The sequence below is a fragment of the Capra hircus genome, chromosome 1 (assembly GCF_001704415.2).
Source record: "Capra hircus breed San Clemente chromosome 1, ASM170441v1, whole genome shotgun sequence".
Lineage (NCBI taxonomy): Eukaryota > Metazoa > Chordata > Mammalia > Artiodactyla > Bovidae > Capra > Capra hircus.
Genome location: NC_030808.1, coordinates 129,647,942 through 129,667,587, shown reverse-complemented (window position 1 = coordinate 129,667,587; position 19,646 = coordinate 129,647,942). Strand labels below are relative to the sequence as shown.

The following is a 19,646-nucleotide window of genomic DNA, read 5'->3' as shown; positions in this document are numbered from 1 at the left end:
CCACAAATTTTGCAGCAAGCAGCCCAGAAACAAAACTGTAACCTCTATGGTAACTGGCCCCAGTGATCAGAACTTGGTCAATAACTGCCAGCTTCCCTAATTTTCATCCCTCCTTCCAACTCAGGACAAAGAAGAAAGTCAGATGTACTATGCTTAACGCTACAGAGTTCACAAAATCAAATCAATTACACAGATTCCCTCCTGTTGGCTTTCCCCTGCCAACAACCTCTGTTTAAACATACCTGAAGTTCTCCTTTTTTCTACCATAAACATTTCTCACTCCCTTACTTGCCTATCAGCTCTCAAATGCAAGTGATGGCGCTGACTCTTTTGCTATATAACAACCTCTGATTAAATAGCTTCTGCTTGTTCTCCTAAACTCTCTCATTGGTAAATACCCCAGATAAATTTCTTGACAGCATATCTGACCGGTTATGAGCTAGGAATTTCACTGACATAGAAAAAATGGGAAAAAGGAAAAACAGGTAAAATAAGGGAGGCAGCACACAGTAAAGAAGTTGCCTGCAATGCAGGAGACTCGGGTTTGATCCCTCAGTGAGGAAGATCCCTTGGAGAAGAGAATGGCGACCTACTCCAGTATTATTGCCTGGAGAATTCCTTGGACAGAGGAGCCTGGCTGGCTACAGTCCATGGGGTCACCAAGAACCAGACAGGACTGAGCAACTAATACTTTCAACCTATTAAAATTTAGATACATTCTACCAAGTCATTACCAAACTTCCCTTAATATCCCTTGACACCAAAAGGAAGAGCTCAAACATAGAGTTGAATGCCTTATATAAAAGGTCTTTCCATACATTGCCTTTGTAACATTCTCATCCACCAAGAAGTGAAGGCAAACAGACAAGGATTTTGATTTGTTCAAGATCTTAAGGCCATCAACAAAACATGTATACCTCACTAGCTGACAAAAATTAACCCAAATACTATGCTATTATCAATTCTACCTGAAGCCACTTGCTTCAATTCTATTGAACCTTTGCTCTGCCTGTTTTTCAGTGTGCCTCTAGACCAAGACAGTCAATATGATTTTGCTTTCTCTTGGAGAGGATAATAACATACCTGGATAGTCCTGCCCCTGGAGTACACTGGAGCCCACTCCTATTTTTCCCTGGTCTCATTCATGACTTAAAAGATCCAACTTTCCCTTGTGATTTAGTCCTATACACTGTGTAGATAATCTGCATTGTTCAAAGAACAAGGAAACCTGTTCAAAGATTTTCATTGACTTGCCCCAGGATATAGTAATAGGGAAACTGTGTTTGGGAGAGGTGGGATATATGGAACTGTGTGCCATTTGCTCAGTTTTCAGTAACATAAAATTGTCCTAAAAATAAATATATTACTTTTAGAAAATAAGGAAGAAAATACATTTGAGAAGTTAACTTCAAGAGTAAGATTTTAAAAGAATATACATTTTTTAAAAGTTTGATATACTCAAGATCTAAAGGAAAGAAGAACCTGCTTGATGTAAAAAATGAAGAATTTGTTAGAAGTCTGTTGGAGACAAGTTGCATACATCACTAAAATGGTTAGCTTAGTGAAACAATCAGCCTTAAAGTCACTAACTATATTCTCACTCTTGACCCTGTTGGAAAGGTTTATCCCTTTCCAAATGTCATAGAGTAATAGCTATTACCACCCCAAACCAGTGCTCTGTAACAATCTGGAGGGATGGGGTGGGGAGGGAGGTAAGAGGGAGGTTCAGGAGGGCGGGGACATATGTATGCCTATGGCTGACTCATGTTAATGTATGGCAAAAACCATCAAAATATTGTAAAGTAATTATCTTCCAATTAAAACCCCCGAAACAAACAGACAAATTGTTGATATTTCTGCTGAATAAGTTCTAGCCTCTTCTTTTGATTTCATGGCTCTTCACTCAGTACAGACATTACTAATGACAGAGCAGACACTTTCAACCAGCCAATTAATATCTTCTGAGATACTATCACTCTCACTCTGTCCCATTACTGTTCTTTACTGCAACAGTCTTAATCCAGCCACTCTCCCTGCACTATCAAAAGAAGGGTGAATCCCATGGTTGTCTTACTTTAGTTAGGAAAATGTCTGTACCTCACTCAGATTTATTAGAGACTCCTCCTGAGACTAAAGAGCCTCTTGATGAAGGTGAAAGAGAAGAGTGCAAAAACTGGCCTAAAAATTCGACATTCAAAAAGCAAAGACATCACATCTGGTCCCATCACTTCATGGCAAATAGATGGGGAAACAATGGAAATAATGACAAACTTTATTTTCTTGGGCTGCAAAATCACTGCAGATGGGGACTGCAGCCATGAAATTAAAAGACGCTTGCTCCTTGGAAGAAAAGCTGTGACCAACCTAGTTCAGTTCAGTTCAGTTGCTCAGTCGTGTCCGACTCTTTGCGACCCCATGAATCGCAGCACGCCAGGCCTCCCTGTCCATCACCAACTCCTGGAGTTCACTCAGACTCACGTCCATCGAGTCAGTGATGCAATCCAGCCATCTCATCCTCGGTCGTCCCCTTCTCCTCCTGCCCCCAATCCCTCCCAGCATCAGAGTCTTTTCCAATGAGTCAACTCTTTGCATGAGGTGGCCAAAGTACTGGAGTTTCAGCTTCAGCATTGTTCCCTCCAAAGAAATCCCAGGGCTGATCTCCTTCAGAATGGACTGGTTGGATCTCCTTGCAGTCCAACGGACTCCCAAGAGTGTTCTCCAACACCACAGTTCAAAAGCATCAATTCTTCGGTGCTCAGCTTTCTTCACAGTCCAACTCTGACAGCATATTAAAAAGCAGAGACATGACTTTACCAACAAAGGTCCATCTAGTCAAAGCAATGGTTTTTCCAGTAGTCATGTGTGGATGTGAGAGTTGGACCATAAAGAAGTCTGAGCACCAAAGAACTGATGCTTTTGAGCTATGGTGTTGGAGAAGACTCTTGGGAGTCCCTTGGACAGCAAAGAGATAAAACCAGTCAATCCTAAAGGAAATCAGTCCTGAATATTAATTGGAAGGACTGATAATGAAGCTGAAGCTCCAATACTTTGGCCACCTGATGCAAAGAACCGATTCACTGAAAAAGACCTTAATGCTGGGAAAGATTGAAGGCAGGAGGAGAAGGGGATGACAGGAGATGAGATGGTTGGATGGCATCACCGATTCAGTGGACATTATTTGAGCAAGGTCTGGAAGATGATGAAGGACAGGGAAGCTTGGCATGCTGTGTAGTTCATGGAGTCACAAAGAGTAGGACACGACTGAGTGACTGAACAACAACAACCTCCTGAGACCGTGACCTAATACTGTTTGTTGATGAATCATACCTGAAAACTGAAACTGGAGGTTATCAAGCAAGATATTCTATCAGTACTCTATATAGTCTTCTCCCTGAGGTAAAATCAGTCCAGACAGCAGAAGCTATTCTACTTACTATAGCTTGTTAACCAATCAGACCAGAAATTAAGTATGTAGCAGGTATGCTTTTGGTGTAGTATGTGACTATGGGCTGCTTTGGAAACAAAGGGAGTTTCTTGCCTCTACCAGTATCCTCTCAAAAGTGGACAAGTTAAGGACCTTTTAGATGCAGTTCCGCTTCCTTGAGGTAGCCACAGGAAAGGCTGAACCCCATCTAGAGAGAAACAATATGGAAGCTAAGGGAGATGCTCTCGCAGATCAATATGCCAAACAAGTCCCTTACCCAAAATTAAGTTTCTATGAAATCTCTGGAGGAATTCAAAGCAGCCATTGTATCATATTAACTATTGGTCTCTGAGAAGGAAAAATGAAAAAAAAAATCTGGTACCTTTCATTTGAATAATCTGTGGTGCTCTCAAGAGAGATGGAACAAAGTGATTTCAAATATGTATAACTAATTTTATCAAGAAACTACTCATAATGATATAGACAAATGGGTTACTATATTAAATCAGCATTAGTGGGGAAATATTTTTTAAAAACCCAACTCATTACAATAACATCAAAAAGAATAAAATACTTAGGAATAAAATTTTATCAATGAGGCAAAAGACTATCAGGTATTCTTTGCACCCTTGTTGAAGGTCAGTTGACTATAAATGTGTGGGTTTATTGCTGAATTATCTATTCTCTTCCTTTTGTCTATATGCTTGTTTTTATGCAAGTACCATACTGTTTTGATTACTGTCAGTTCAGTTCAGTTCAGTCACTCAGTCGTGTCCGACTCTTTGCGACCCCATGAATCGCAGCATGCCAGGCCTCCCTGTCCATCACCAACTCCCGGAGTTCACTCAGACTCATGTCCATCGAGTCAGTGATGCTATCCAGCCATCTCATCCTCGGTCGTCCCCTTCTCCTCCTGCCCCCAATCCCTCCCAGCATCAGAGTCTTTTCCAATGAGTCAACTCTTCGCATGAGGTGGCCAAAGTACTGGAGTTTCAGCTTTAGCATCATTCCTTCCAAAGAAATCCCAGGGCTGATCTCCTTCAGAATGGACTGGTTGGATCTCCTTGCAGTCCAAGGGACTCTCAAGAGTCTTCTCCAACACCACAGTTCAAAAGCATCAATTCTTCAGCGCTCAGCCTTCCTCACGGTCCAACTCTCACATCCATACATTACTACTGGAAAAACCATAGCCTTGACTAGATGGACCTTAGTCGGCAAAGTAATGTCTCTGCTTTTGAATATGCTATCTAGGTTGGTCATAACTTTCCTTTCAAGGAGTAAGCGTCTTTTAATTCCATGGCTGCAATCACCATCTGCAGTGATTTTGGAGCCCCCCAAAATAAAGTCTGACACTGTTTCCACTGTTTCTCCATCTATTTGCCATGAAGTGATGGGACCGGATGCCATGATCTTCGTTTTCTGAATGTTGAGCTTTAAGCCAACATTTAGCAGCACTTTGAGAAAGTGTCCCTTGGCCAGTTGTACTCCTGCTGGAACTTTTGAAACCATACTTTCTACTTCCTTGGGGACACATTACTTATCCTCCTGTGAACTGGTAACTGGAAAGCCCATGAATTTAGGAATCTCATCTCCAATTCTCCATTTTTATAGTTTTTACAGGACCATGTTTTTGATAGATTACATATGACTTGGAAATAACCTCAGATGTGTTTTAAATAAACCTGTGGTAGTATACATAACATAAACACAACACAAAAGACATATAACTTTTTTTTAAGTCCCAAATTCTTTTTTTAAAAATTAATTTATTTTAATTAGAGGCTAATTACTTTACAATATTGTAGTGGGTTTTGTCATACATTGACATGAATCAGCCATGGGTATACATGTGTTCCCCATCCTGAACCCCCTCCCACCTCCCTCCACATTCCATCCCTCTGGGTCATCCCAGTGCACCAGCCCTGAGCACCCTGTCTCATGCATTGAACCTGGACTGGCGATCTGTTTCACATATGATAATATACATGTTTCAATGCTATTCTCTCAAATCATCCCACCCTCGCCTTCTTCCACAGAGTCAAAAAGACTGTTCTATACATCTGTGTCTCTTTTGCTGTCTCGCATATAGGGTCATCATTACCATCTTTCTAAATTCCATATATATACATTAGTATACTGTATTGGTGTTTTTCTTTCTGACTTACTTCACTCTGTATAATAGGCTCCAGTTTCATCCACCTCATTAGAACTGATTCAAATGTATTCTTTTTTTAATGGGCCTGAGTAATATTATGTTGTGTATATGTACCACAGCTTTCTTATCCATTTGTCTGCTGATGGGCATCTAGATTGCTTCCATGTCCTGACTATTATAGACAGTGCTGCAATAAACATTGGGATACATGTGTCTCTTTCAATTCTGGTTTCTTCAGTGTGTATGACCAGCAGTGGGACTGCTGGGTCATATGGCAGTTCTATTTCCAGTTTTTTAAGGAATCTCCACACTGTTCTCCATAGTGGCTGTACTAGTTTGCATTCCCACCAACAGTGTAAGAGGGTTCCCTTTTCTCCACACCCTCTCCAGCATCATTGTTTGCAGACTTTTTGATAGCAGCCATTCTGACCAGCTTGAGGTGGTACCTCATTGTGATTTTGATTTGCATTTCTCTGATAATGAGTAATGTGTTAGCCATCTGTATGTCTTCTTTGGAGAAATGTCTGTTTAGATCTTTGGCTCATTTTTTGATTGAGTTGTTTATTTTTCTGGAATTGAGCTGCAGGAGTTGCTTGTATATTTTTGAGATTAATTCTTTGTCAGCTGCTTCATTTGCTATTATTTTCTCCCATTCTGAAGGCTGTCTTTTCACCTTGCTTATGGTTTCCTTCATTGTGCAGAAGCTTTTAATTAGGTGCCATTTGTTTATTTTTGCTTTTCTTTCCATTACTCTGGGAGGTGGGTGATAGAGGATACTACTATTAATTATGTCAGAGAGTGTTTTGCCTATATTTTCCTCTAGGAGTTTTATAGTTTCTGGTCTTATATTCAGATAAAAGACACATAACTTAAAATCTACCACCATACCCATTTTAAGTGTACAGTTTAGTAGTCCTAAGTTATATTTGCCTTGTTATGTAACCAGTCTCCACAACTTCTTTATATTGCAAAATGAACAGTCTGTACTTTTAGAACAATTCCCCATTGTTTCCTCTCTCCAGCCCCTGGAAACCACCATTCTACTTGTGTCTGTGAATTTGACTACTCTGGATACTTCATATAAGTAAAATTATACAGTATTTATTTTTTGTAACTGGTTTATTTCACTTAGCATAATGTCCTCAATATTCATCCATGTTATGGTGTGTGTCAGAATTTCCTTCCTTTTTAAAGATCTATTGTATGCATCTACATTTTAAAAAAATCAATTCATCCTTCTATGGACATTTGGGCTGCTTCCACCTTTGTTTTTTGTGAATAATGTTGCTACCAACAGGAGTGTACAAATATCTCTTTGAGGTCCTGTTTTTTATTCTTTTGGGTATATAGTCAGAAGTGGAATTCCTGGATTATACAGTAGTTCTATTTTTAATTTGTTGAAGAATTGACAAATTATTTCCTATAATGGCTGCACCATTTTCATACTGACCAACAATGTACAATTATCTTAAATTTTCCACATGCTTGCCAAACACTTGGTTTTTTCTTTTCCTCTTTTTTTTTTTTTTTTTTAAAGAGCAAACCTTCTAAGGTGACATCTCATGGTCATCTGAATTTTGCTAATGGCACTCCACTCCAGTACTCTTGCCTGGAAAATCCCATGGACAGAGGAACCTGGTAGGCTGCATTCCATGGGTCACCAAGAGTCAGACATGACTGAGCGACTTCACTTTCACGCATTGGAGAAGGAAATGGCAACCCATTCCAGTGTTCTTGCTTGGAGAATCCCAGTGACAGGGGAGCCTGGTGGGCTGCTGTCTATGGAGTTGCACAGAGTCGGACACGACTGAAGCGACTTAGCAGCAGTAGCAGCAGCAGCAGTGATGTTGAACACCTTTTCATATGCTTTGTGTATGTTTACAAATATTTGTATATTTTCCTTGGAGAAATGACTATGAAGTCTTTTGCCCATTTAAATGTCAGGTATTTTTTTCCTGTTGAGTTGTAGTTCTTAATGTGTTCTGGATATTAACCACATAGAAGATAAGGCAAATATTTTCCCATTTTATAGGTTGTTTTTCAGTCTATTAATTGTGTCATTTAAAAAAATTTTGATGTAGCCCAATTTATCTATTTTACTTTTGTTTTCTGTCTTTTGGTGTCATATTGAAGAAATAAATGCCAAGTTCATTATGCAAGGGCTTCCCTAGTGGCTCAGACAGTAAAGAATTATCTGCAATGCAGGAGACCCAGGTTCAGTCTCCAGGGTTGGGAAGATACCCTGGAGAAGAAAATGGCCACCCACTCCACTATCCTTGCCTGCAAAATCCCATGGACAGAGGAGCCTGGCAGGCTACAGTCCATAGGATCACAAAGAGTCGGACATAACTGAGCAACTATCACTTTCACTTCAATACAATGAAGCTTTCCCCTTTTGTTTTCGTGTAAGAGCTTCATAGTTTTAAGTCTTATGTTTAGGTATGTGACCTCATTTTGAGTTAATTTTTACATACGGTGTAAGATAAGGGTTCAATTTCACGTATTATTTTGCATGTGGATATCCAATTTTTCCAATAACAAAAATTTTTTATTGAAATATAATTGAAGGACAATATTATGTTTATTTCAGATGCACTAAATAGTGATATGAAATTTGCATACTTAATGAAATAATCACCATGATAAGTCTAGAAATCATCTGTTTCTATACAACATTATTACAATATTATTGATCATATTCCTTATGCTGTATATTATATCCCCATGGCTTGTTTATTTTATAACTGGAAATGTTTGCACTCCTTAATCCCCTTTACCTATCTCAAAACCCCTCTGCCCAACAAAATTGTTTGAAAAGATTATCCTTTTCACATTGGGTAGACTTGCTGAATTTCATTGTACAATATATGCAAGAGTTTGTTTCTGGACTATGTATTCTAATCAATTATCTATCTTTATTATTCCAGTACCATACTGATTTGATATTGTAACAAAGTGCTGCACTTGATATGCCAGCAAATTTGGAAAACTCAGCAGTGGTCACAGGTCTGGAAAAGGTCAGTTTTCATTCCAATCCCAGAGAAAGACAATGCCAAAGAATATTCAAACTACCACACAATTGCACTCATCTCACATGCTAGCAAAATAATGCTCAAAATTCTTCAAGCTAGGCTTCAACAGTACATGAACCAAGAACTTCCAGATGTTCAAGCTGGATTTAGAAAAGGCAGAGGAACCAGAGATCAAATTGCCAACATCCGTTGGATCAGAGAAAAAGCAAGGGAATTCTACAAAAATATCTACTTCTGCTTCATTGACTACGCTAATGCTTTTGACTGTGTGGCTCACAAACTGTGGAAAATTCTTGGAGATGGGGATACTAGACCACTTTATTTGCCTCCTGAGAAACCTGTGTGTAGGTCAAGAAGCAACAGTTAGCACTGAACATGGAAGAATGAACTAGTTCAAAATTTGGAAGGAAGTATGTAAAAATGTTGTGTGTTCTAATTTTGTTCTTTTACGTGTAAGTTTCCAATTATCCCAATAGCTTTTGTTGCGGAAATTGCTTGACCTCATTATATGCTCTTGCTTCCTTCACTGTAGGTTAATTGACCATGTGTGCAAAAGTTTATTTCTCATCCTTATATTCTGCTCCATTGGTCAACTTATTTGTTTTTCTGCCAGTACCATACTGTTTTGATAACTCTAGCTTTGTAGTGTAGTCTGAAGTCAGGGAGCATGATACCTCCAGTTTTTTTTTTTTGTGTGTGTGATTTCATATAAGTATTAAATTATTTTTCTAGTTATATGAAAAGTTGTGTATATTGATAGAATTGCAATAAATTTGTAGGTTGTTTTGAGTTGTTGGGACATTTTAACAATATTAATTCTTCCAATCCATGAACATATGATAGCTTTCCATTTATTTATATTGACTTCAATTGCCTTCGTCATTGTGTTATAATTTTCAGAGTATATGTCTTTCACCTCTTTGGCTAAAATTATTCCTAGGTGTTTTATTTATTCATTTTTTGATGCAATTTTAAATGGGATTGTTTTCATGATTTATAATCCTGATAGTTTATTGTTAGTGTATAGAAAGGCAACTTCTAAATATTAATCTTGTATCCTGAAACTTTATTGAATTTATTTATTGAAAAATTTTTGATGTCTTTAGAGTTTTTATATATAGCATCATGTAGTCTGTAAATAATGACAACTTTACTTTTTCCCTTTCAATTTGGTTATCATTTCTTTTTCTTGTCTGACTGCTGTTGCTGGACTTCCAATACTATGTTAAATAGGAATGGTGGCAGTGGGCATCCTCATCTTGTTTCTGATCTTGGAGGAAAAGTTTTAAGCTTTTTTGGCCAATGATTATGATGTAAGCTGTGGCTTAGTTTTGTATGGTCTTTATTATGGTGAGGTATTGTCTCTTAGGGAGAAGGCAATGGTAACCCACTCTAGTACTCTTGTCTGAAAAATCCCATGAATGAAGGAGCCTGGTGGGCTGCAGTCTGTGGGGTCTCGAGGAGTCTGAAATGACTGAGCAACTTCACTTTCACTTTTCACTCTCATGCATTGGAGAAGGAAATGGCAACCCACTCCAGTGTTCTTGCCTGGAGAATCCCAGGGACAGAGGAGCCTGGTAGGCTGCCATCTCTGGGGTTGCACAGAGTCGGACATGACTGAAGTGACTTAGCAGCAGAAGCATTGTCCCTCAGAGCTTCCTTGGTGGCTCAGCAGTAAAGAATCAGCCAGCAATATAGGAATCGCAGGAGACTTGGGTTTGATTCCTGGATTGGGAAGATCCCCTGGAGGAGCACATGGTAACCCACTCTGATATTCCTGCCTGGAGAATCCCTTGGACAGGGGAGCCTGGTGGGCTACAGTCCATGGGGTCGCAAAGAGTTGGACACAACTGAAACAACTTAACATGAAAGCATAGTCCCTCTATGTTCATTTTGTTGAGAGTTTGTTTTTTTTTTTATCATGAATTGATGTTGACTTTTGTCAAATGCTATTTATGCATATATGAGATGACCATGTAGTTTTTATCCTTTGTTTTGTTAATGTGTTGTATCACATCACTTGGTTTTTGAATATGAATTCATCCTTGAATCCCTGGAATACATCTCACTAGATTGTGTGTAAGACTCTTTTTATGCGTTGGTGAATTCAGTTTGCAAATATTGTGTGGAGGATTTTTGTATATAGTTCATCAGTGATATTGACCTATAATTTTCTCTTTTTTAGTGTCTACCAGTGTTCTTGCCTGGAGAATCCCAGGGATGGGGGAGCCTGGTGGGCTGCCGTCTATGGGGCCGCACAGAGTTGGACACGACTGGAGCGACTTAGCAGCAGCAGCAGCAGCAGTCTCGTTTTGGTATCAGGGTAGTGCTGACTTGTAGAATGCGTTCCAAAGTATTTTCCCCACTTCAACTTTTTCAGTAGTTTGTGAACTATGTTTCCTTAAATATTTTGTAGAATTCCCTTATGAACCTTTATATATAATGTCATAGAGAGTAGATACCCACCCTACAAATCACATGCACTCCACCTATTTACCCAGTTCCTTCTGAAGCCCTGACAACCACTGATTTTTTACTATCTCTTTAGTTTTGCTCTTTTTCAGAATGTATTTAATTGGATTCACACAATATGTGGTCTTTCCAGATTGGCTTCTGTAACTTAGCAATATGCATTTCAAATTATTTATTACCTGGCTTGGTAACTCATTTACATTTTTTGCTTAATGTGAATAATATTACATATGTTATATCTATATAGGTATATAATATATATGGATTACATGTATATATTATGTATAATCACAGATTTTTCTCCATCTGCCTATGAAAGACATCTTAGCTGTTTCTGGTTTTAGGAACAATGGATTTCTGCTAGCTCTCATCAAGTAAAGTTAAAACCTCAAAGACTTGTCAGATAGCTTATTCATAAATAGACATAAGAACTTTCAGTACTTAGAGATGACTAGAGAAAGAGGCCATTGAACAGTCTTCTTCTGGTTACAAAATCCCCCTTCACATTTGAGTACTCCAGGAAAGAGTTTCTTATAGGACTTTGTCAATTCATAAACATGTGTTTCAATATAGTAAAACTTGGACCCATTGTCTACAATATCCAGTTATTAATAAAAGCACAAATACTCTCAACTGTCTTTGGTGAGGAGTTTACGATATGTTTGAACTGTCTTTTTTCTATCAGGAGAGAAGGTTTTCCCCCTGTGAAATGTCATAATATAAACAATAGACTGTATTTTGGCAAAATTATAACGTATTTAGAATTGTATGCCTCCTTTTTGATAAGGTTGGGGCAAGCCAATGAAATCTTTGTTTAGGATTCCTTGTTCTTTGAACAAAGAAGATTAACTTACACATATTAAGAACTGAATCACAAGGGAAATTTAAATCTTTTAAGTCATGATCAAGAACCAGGGAAAAATAGAAGGGGACTCCAGTGTACTCTAGGGGCATGACTGTTCAGGTATGTTGTGGTCCTCTCCAGGTGAAGGCGAGAAGTATTGACTGTCTTGGTTAGAGGTGCACTGAAAAAAGGCAGAACAAAGATTCATTAGAGTGAAGCAAGTGGTTTCAGGTGGAATTGGTGAAAGGATGGTATTTGTGTTAATTTCTATCAGAGGTTTGTCAGTGGCTTTACAATTTTGAACAAATTGATATCCTTGCCTGTTTGGGTTCTTTTCTTGCAAAAAGAGAGTGTTACAAGAGCAGTGTATGGGAAGACCTTCGTATATAAGGCTCTCAGCTATATGAGCTCTTCCTTTGGCTTCAGGGGATATTGGGAAAGTTTGGGTAATGGTTTGGTAATGTATCTGAACTTTAATACGTTCTACACCCATTATCTTTTCTATGTCACTGATATTTCTAGTCCATAAAGTGTCAGATATGGTGTCAAGATATCCATTTAGTGGTGTGTGCTAAGTTGCGTCAAGCGTGTCCAACTCTTTGCAAGCCTATGGTCTGTTGCCCGCCAGGCTCCTCTGTCCATGGGATTCTTCAGGAAGAATTCTTCCCAACCCAGGGACTGAACCCGCATCTCTTATGTCGGCTGCATTGGCAGGCAGTTCTTTACTACTAGTGCCACTTGGGAAGCCTATTTATTTGGGATATGTATCAAATATAATGGAGAATGTAAATATATTCAGAACAGATACAATTGGTTATGAATGGAAGTTCTCAGCAGCTTCAAGAAGTAATTCATTTGGTGTGCTTTTAATATAAAAATTCTATGTGTAATGAAAATTCCACCTTCTCTTAGTTTTGCAGGTGTGTTGTTACAGAACAAGAAGAAATGAATTCACTCAAAGGGCCCAAGAATTACATACCAAAGCTGGGAGACAGGAAAAATCTGTGAGTTACTTGAAATACTAACCACCTATGTGGTATGTTTATGCCAAGGAAGTGGCTAAGCAAAGGTGGCAGGGTTTAATACAGAAACATTTTTGTCGGAAATGTTTCAGGTATGGTTTTTAGGAGACTCTGCCCAACTTTTCAGACTTGTTATCAAACCCTTAGGTTTATTGTGGTGAGAGATCCTGTAGGTCCTTTCATGGGTTGGTTCTGTATGCTTTACCATCTAGAAATGAGTATTGGTAGTTCTGACCAGTATGTGCATGAGTGATATGTGTCAGATAATTTTGGGGCTTATGCATCCAAAAGAATTCTAAATTCCTCTATGAATGTTTGTTAGTTTTGTCTGAATTTAGAAAAAATTTTTTACAAATAACTTCTAATTCAGCTGAAGTCCAAGTTTTAAAATCTGAAGTTGTCTGAATATGGGGTGCATGGGGGTGGATTTTCAGAGACAGCTAGTATTTTGGGTTCTTGGGAGGTTTGTTAGGAAAAGATAGGGGATCTGGACAAGGGGAATTGGGAAGAAGAGTCAGTAGAAGCTCAGGAAGAGAGAGTATGGCAGGAGAAGAGGTAGACTGAGATCTAGGAAAGGCAACTAACTGGAGGACTTAATAGAGAAGTCTAGTTGTTGTTTTTCAAATGGTCATTAGCTTTGGCTAGATAATGCTTCATTGAAGCAGCTTTTAAAAAATTATTTATTGAAGGATAATTGCTTTACAGAATTTTGTTGTTTTCTGTCAAACCTCAACATGAATCAGCCATAGGTATACATATATCCTCTCCCTTCTGAAGCTCCCTCCCATCTCCCCCCAACCCCCATCCCACCCCTCTAGGTTGATACAGAGCACCTGTTTGAGTTTCCTGAGCCATACAGCAAATTCTCGTTGACTATCTATTTTACATATGGTAATGTAAGTTTCCATGTTACTCTTTTTTTTTTTTAATTTTAAAATCTTTAATTCTTACGTGCATTCCCAAACATGAACCCCCCTCCCACCTCCCTCCCCACAACATCTCTCTGGGTCATCCCCATGCACCAGCCCCAAGCATGCTGCACCCTGCGTCAGACATAGACTGGCGATTCAATTCTTACATGAGAGTATACATGTTAGAATGCCATTCTCCCAAATCATCCCACCCTCTCCCTCTCCCTCTGAGTCCAAAAGACACACATCTGTGTCTTTTTCCCTGTCTTGCATACAGGGTCGTCCCTGCCATCTTTTTAAATTCCATATATATGTGTTAGTATACTGTATTGGTATTTTTCTTTCTGGCTTACTTCACTCTGTATAATCGGCTCCAGTTTCATCCATCTCATCAGAACTGATTCAAATGAATTCTTTTTAACGGCTGAGTAATACTCCATTGTGTATATGTACCACAGCTTTCTTATCCATTCATCTGCTGATGGACATCTAGGTTGTTTCCATGTCCTGGCTATTATAAACAGTGCTGCGATGAACATTGGGGTACATGTGTCTCTTTCAATTCTGGTTTCCTCGGTGTGTATGCCCAGCAGTGGGATTGCTGGGTCATACGGTAGTTCTATTTGCAATTTTTTAAGGAATCTCCACACTGTTCTCCATAGTGGCTGTACTAGTTTGCATTCCCACCAACAGTGTAGGAGGGTTCCCTTTTCTCCACACCCTCTCCAGCATTTATTGCTTGCAGATTTTTGGATCGCAGCCATTCTGACTGGTTCCATGTTACTCTTTTCATACATCTCATTTCTCCTCCCCTCTCTCCATGTCCATAAGTCTATTCTCTATGTCTGTTTCTCCACTGCTGCCCTGTAAATAAATTCTTCAGTACCATTTTTCCAGATTTTGTATATATGCATTAAAATAAGATATTTATCTTTCTCTTCCTGACTTACTTCACTTTGTATAATAGGTTCTAGGTTCATCCACCTCATTAGAATGGACTCAAATGCACTCCTTTTTATGGCTGAGTAATATTCCATTGTGTATATATACAACTTCTTTATCCATTCATCTGCCAATGGACACCTAAGTTGCTTCCATGTTCTAGTTATTGTAAATAGTGTTGCAATGAACAATGGGGTACATGTGTCTTTTTCAATTTTGGTTTCTTCAGGGTATATGCCTAGGAGTGGGATTGCTGGGTCATATGGTGGTTTTATTCCCAGTTTTTTAAGCAATTTCCATACCGTCTTCCGTAGTGGCTGTATCAATTCACATTCCCACCAAGAGTGCAAGAGCATTTCCTTTTCTCCACACCCTCTCCAACATTTATTGTTTGTAGACTTTTTGATAATGGCCATTCTGACTGGCGTGAGGTGATAACTCGTAGTTTTGATTTGCATTTCTCTAATAATGAGCGATGTTGAGCATCTTTTCATGTGTTTGTTAGCCATCTGTACGTCTTCTTTGGAGAAATGTCTGTTTAGATCTTTTCCCCACTTTTTGATTGGGTTGTTTGTTTTTTTGGTATTGAGTTGTATGAGCTGCTTGTATATTTTGGAAATTAATCCTTTGTCAGTTGTTTCACTTGCTATTATTTTCTCCCATTCCGAGGGCTGTATTTTCACCTTGCTTAGAGTTTCCTTTGCTGTGCAAAAGCTTTTAAGTTTAATCAGGTCCCACTTGCTTACTTTCATTTTTATTTCTGTTACTCTAGGAGGTGGGTCATAGAGGATCTTGCTTTGATTAATGTCATCAAGTGTTCTGCCTATGTTTTCCTCTAAGAGTTTTATAGTTTCTGGTCTTACATTTAGGTTTTTAATCCATTTTGAGTTTATTTATGTGTATGGTGTTAGGAAGTGTTCTAATTTCATTCTTTTACATGTAGCTGTCCAGTTTTCCCAGCATCATTTATTGAAGAGGCTGTATTTGCCCTATTGTATATTCTTGGCTCCTTTGTCAAAAATAAGGTATGCATAGGGGTTTATTTCTGGGCTTTCTATCTTGTTCCATTGGTTTATATTTATGTTTTTGTGGCAGTACCATACTGTCTTAATGACTGTAACTTTGTAGTATAATCTGAAGTCAGGAAGGTTGATTCCTCCAGCTCCACTCTTCTTTCTCAAGAGTGCTTTGGCTATTCGGGGTCTTTTGTGTTTCCATATGAATTGTGAAATTTTTTGTTTTAGTTCTGTGAAAAATGCCATTGGTAATTTGATAGGGATTGCACTGAATCTGTAGATTGCATTTGGTAGTATAGTCATTTTCATAATATTGATTCTTCCTACCCAGGAACGTGGAATATCTCTCCATCTGTTTATGTCATCTTTGATTTCTTTCATTAGTGTCTTATCATAATGAAGCAGCTTTTGATTTAGTTTTATGTGGAAGCCTCCTTATACCAAATCAAAACACACTGCCCATTGAAACTGAGAAATCTTTTCCCCTTCTTATCAAGGAACCTCTCCAGTGAACTGTTTTGTTCCAGTCAAATCCTTAGTAAAGTTATGCCATTTAAAGAGACAGGCACAAGAATGAGGAGTCAAATGAGGTGACATGGAAGAAGTAGGCATCTTTCCTGGAAGAGTAGAAGATCTACACTTCAACTACCCCATAAGAACTGGCAATCATGGGTAAATGTGGTGTTTGTGCATCTCATAACTTAGGCCTTGACATGACTTCTCTGACTGCAGATTCCACTGCCTCCACCACCTGACACCAAAGAGAACCCTCTTTCTGGATTAAAGCCAAACTTTCAGGGCAAAAGAAAATCCAGAGAACCTCATCTGGTTTTACTGACCACTGCAAAGTATGTCCAAATAGATGATAGTTTGATGAGAATGAATATCTACTCTTTGCAACAACATGGATGGTCCTAGAGTGTATTCTGGTTTATAAAATTACTCAGAGAAAGACATATACTCTTACACTATCACTCATGCATAGAATCTAAAAAATAAAACAAATTAGTGCATAAAATAAAACAGAAAAGATTCTTATATGACGAGAACAAAGCTGTGGTTGTCACTCAAGAGAAGGAAGGAGGGAGGAACAAGATAGGGTAGGGGATTAGGAGATTAAAACTACTATGTATAAAGTAAATAAGGAACAAGGACATATTGTACAGCAGAAGAAAATATACCCATTTTTTGTAGTTACTTTACCTTGAATACCTTGAATATAATCCAAAAATATTGAATTATTTTATTGTGCATCCAAAACTTAATAAAATATTGTTAATTACACTTCAAAAGGCAGGTTATAGCTCAGTTGGTAAAGAATCTGCCTGCAATGCAGGAGACCCAGTTCAATTCCTGGGTCAGGAAGATCCGCTGGAGAAGGGATAGGCTACCTACTCCAGTATTCTTGGGCTTCCCTTGTGGCTCAGCTGGTACAGAATCCCCTGCAATGCAGGGTACCTGGGTTTGATCCCTGGGTTGGGAAGATCCCCTGAAGAAGAGAAAGGCTACCCACTCCAGTATTCTGGCCTGGAGAATTCCATGGACTGTATAGTCCACGGGGTTGCAAAGAGTTGGACAGGACTGAACCACTTTCACTAACTAACTATACTTCAAAAAAAGGGGTGACACTATTAACTACACCAGACAACCTGGATTTGAGGTAATATCCAATAAAAGGATTATGGAAAAATAAGATATAAGAGGCTTGTCAAAAAAAAAAAAGACATACTCACTTGGAAATAATTTTCTTTATTAGTCAAGCAAGAGAATCTATAGATAAGTGATTACAGAAACTAAGTAATTTTCTGGTTGTCAGACAATTTAAGAAAAATTATTTCTATATGTTAGTAGCAATGTAAAAAACATATTTTGGAGCTTAGAAGTATAAAAACACAAAATCTTTAGAATTACAAACTTTCCCAGGGCAAGAAAATTATATAACATTAAAAGCATATAAGAAGAACAGAAAACTGTTGGTTCTTTTGGGAAAATCCAGCAATATAATTAAACCATCTGCCAACCTAGTCATTCAAAAGAGGAGGGGCCATCATCATTGTTCCCCATTCTATGTTTTGTATTCAACAAACATTTGTCCACATAAAACTACTGACTAGATTCCCCCAAAGGGGCTAGAGCTTCCATTCAAAAAAGTCCCAGCTGGGTAGAGGTTGTTGTAAACTAGCATGGACACTAGGACCGAAACCGTGTAAAGAACAGAAATTAGCAATTCTACTGTTGAGTGGGGTGGGGCACAACAGGGAAAGGGGCCAGTGGTAGGGTATCTGGGAAAGGACGGCTTTATAGAAAAAAGTGCTTTTGCTTGTGTTTGAAGCAAATGGGAGGGGGTAGAGCTGCTTAGGCTTCCCCAGTGGCTCAGGGGTAAAGAATCTGCCTGCAATGCAGGAGAGGCAGCTTCCATCCCTGGGTCAGGAAGATGCCCTGGAGAAGGAAATGGCAACCTATTCCAGTATCCTTGCCTGGGAAATCTCATGGACAGAGGAGCTTGGTGGGCTACAGTCCACGGAGTTGCAAGGAGTCCCACACAACAGCAAAAAAACAACAGATCTGCTTAAGGGTAATCTCTTTAGAGAAAACCTACCAGCAGTCTGGCTATCTGAAAGAATGCTCAATTTCAAGTGGATTTTCTTTGCCCAGGTGAGCTTCCTTTCAGGTGTTCAGGCAGCCACTGATCAAAATTCTGCAATGCAGCCTGCATCCAAAAAGGATCTATTGGTGTGATTCTTTCGGTGTGTGCAATATATACACAACCAACATCGGAAGACTCTGTCCTGGTGCCCGCTCAGGTGTCCAGGAACTGTGGGAGGCAGTGGATTCAGGGAACAGGCATCTCCGGGCCTGGCAAGGAGGACCAGGAGGGCGACAGGGGCGCTCCTGGGGACCTGGACTCGGAGAAGGAGGTAGAGGTTGGAGTGGTGAGTCAGGAAAGGGCTCCAGAAGGTGCAAGTCCAGGTTGTCGTCGTGCTGAGGAGAGCCTCTCTCTGGACTAGGATTGGAGGCCCAAGGGGAGGGCTCTGAGACTATGTCGAACAGGTCAAAGTGAGTCAAACTTTCAGCAGAACAGCGGAGCTCAGCGACTGGGACTGAGGCAGCATCCATCCAGCCCAGCAGGAAGTCAGCGTCAGCATTCGCGTCCTCCTTGCTGGCCTCTCCCTGGCAGGCGATCTCTGGGACAGCGGCACAGGAGAGTCCCGGCTCCAGGGCCACGTACTCCCCGGGAGGGCTCAGGACAGCGCCCGGTTCTAGGCCCTGCCCCCACGGCCCTTCCACACCCGAGCCCAGGAGGGCCTCGGGAACCAGCATGAGGATGCGACCTCCGAGACACACTTGCCTCACAGACGTTGGCTCGGGCTCCAGCAGCAGTTCGACGTCGTCCAGGAGCACGTGCAGAGCACATCCCGCCGGCAGGACAGCCACGAAGATGAGGGTGCCTGCTGTCGGGGACCAGGCCAGGTTATCCAGGCTGGGCGCCGCCTCAGACTCGGACTTGGGGCGCTTGGCAGGGCCGGGTCCTCCGTCCTGCGGTTCCCACAGGTCCTCAGGGTAGGCGGTGGGGCTGCGCGGTCGGCAGCCCATCATGTGAGTGTCGCCGCGGGCCTGGGACCTGGCAGAAGGCGACAGAGGGCTGGGTCCTGCAGGCAGTGACAGGTCGGCTTGACAGGTGAGGCCGACGCGGGGCGGTGGGGCGCAGGAACGCAGGACGAGTCTTCGGGACTCTGGGGTTGCCTCTGGGGAGTCACTCAGCCGTGGCTTCTAGGGGAGCCGCTGCGTTCAGTCGCAAGAGCGAGTTTGAGCTTCACCTCCTCACGT

The 19,646-nt window shown here is 40.2% G+C and overlaps 1 protein-coding gene across 1 annotated transcript; it reads right to left on the bottom strand.

The window, feature by feature from the left end:
- LOC102185085 (proline-rich protein 23C-like) lies at positions 18,546 to 19,412 on the bottom strand. The gene has a single exon (XM_005702139.3). The coding sequence runs from the start codon at positions 19,410 to 19,412 to the stop codon at positions 18,546 to 18,548; it is 867 nt and encodes a 288-aa protein (XP_005702196.3).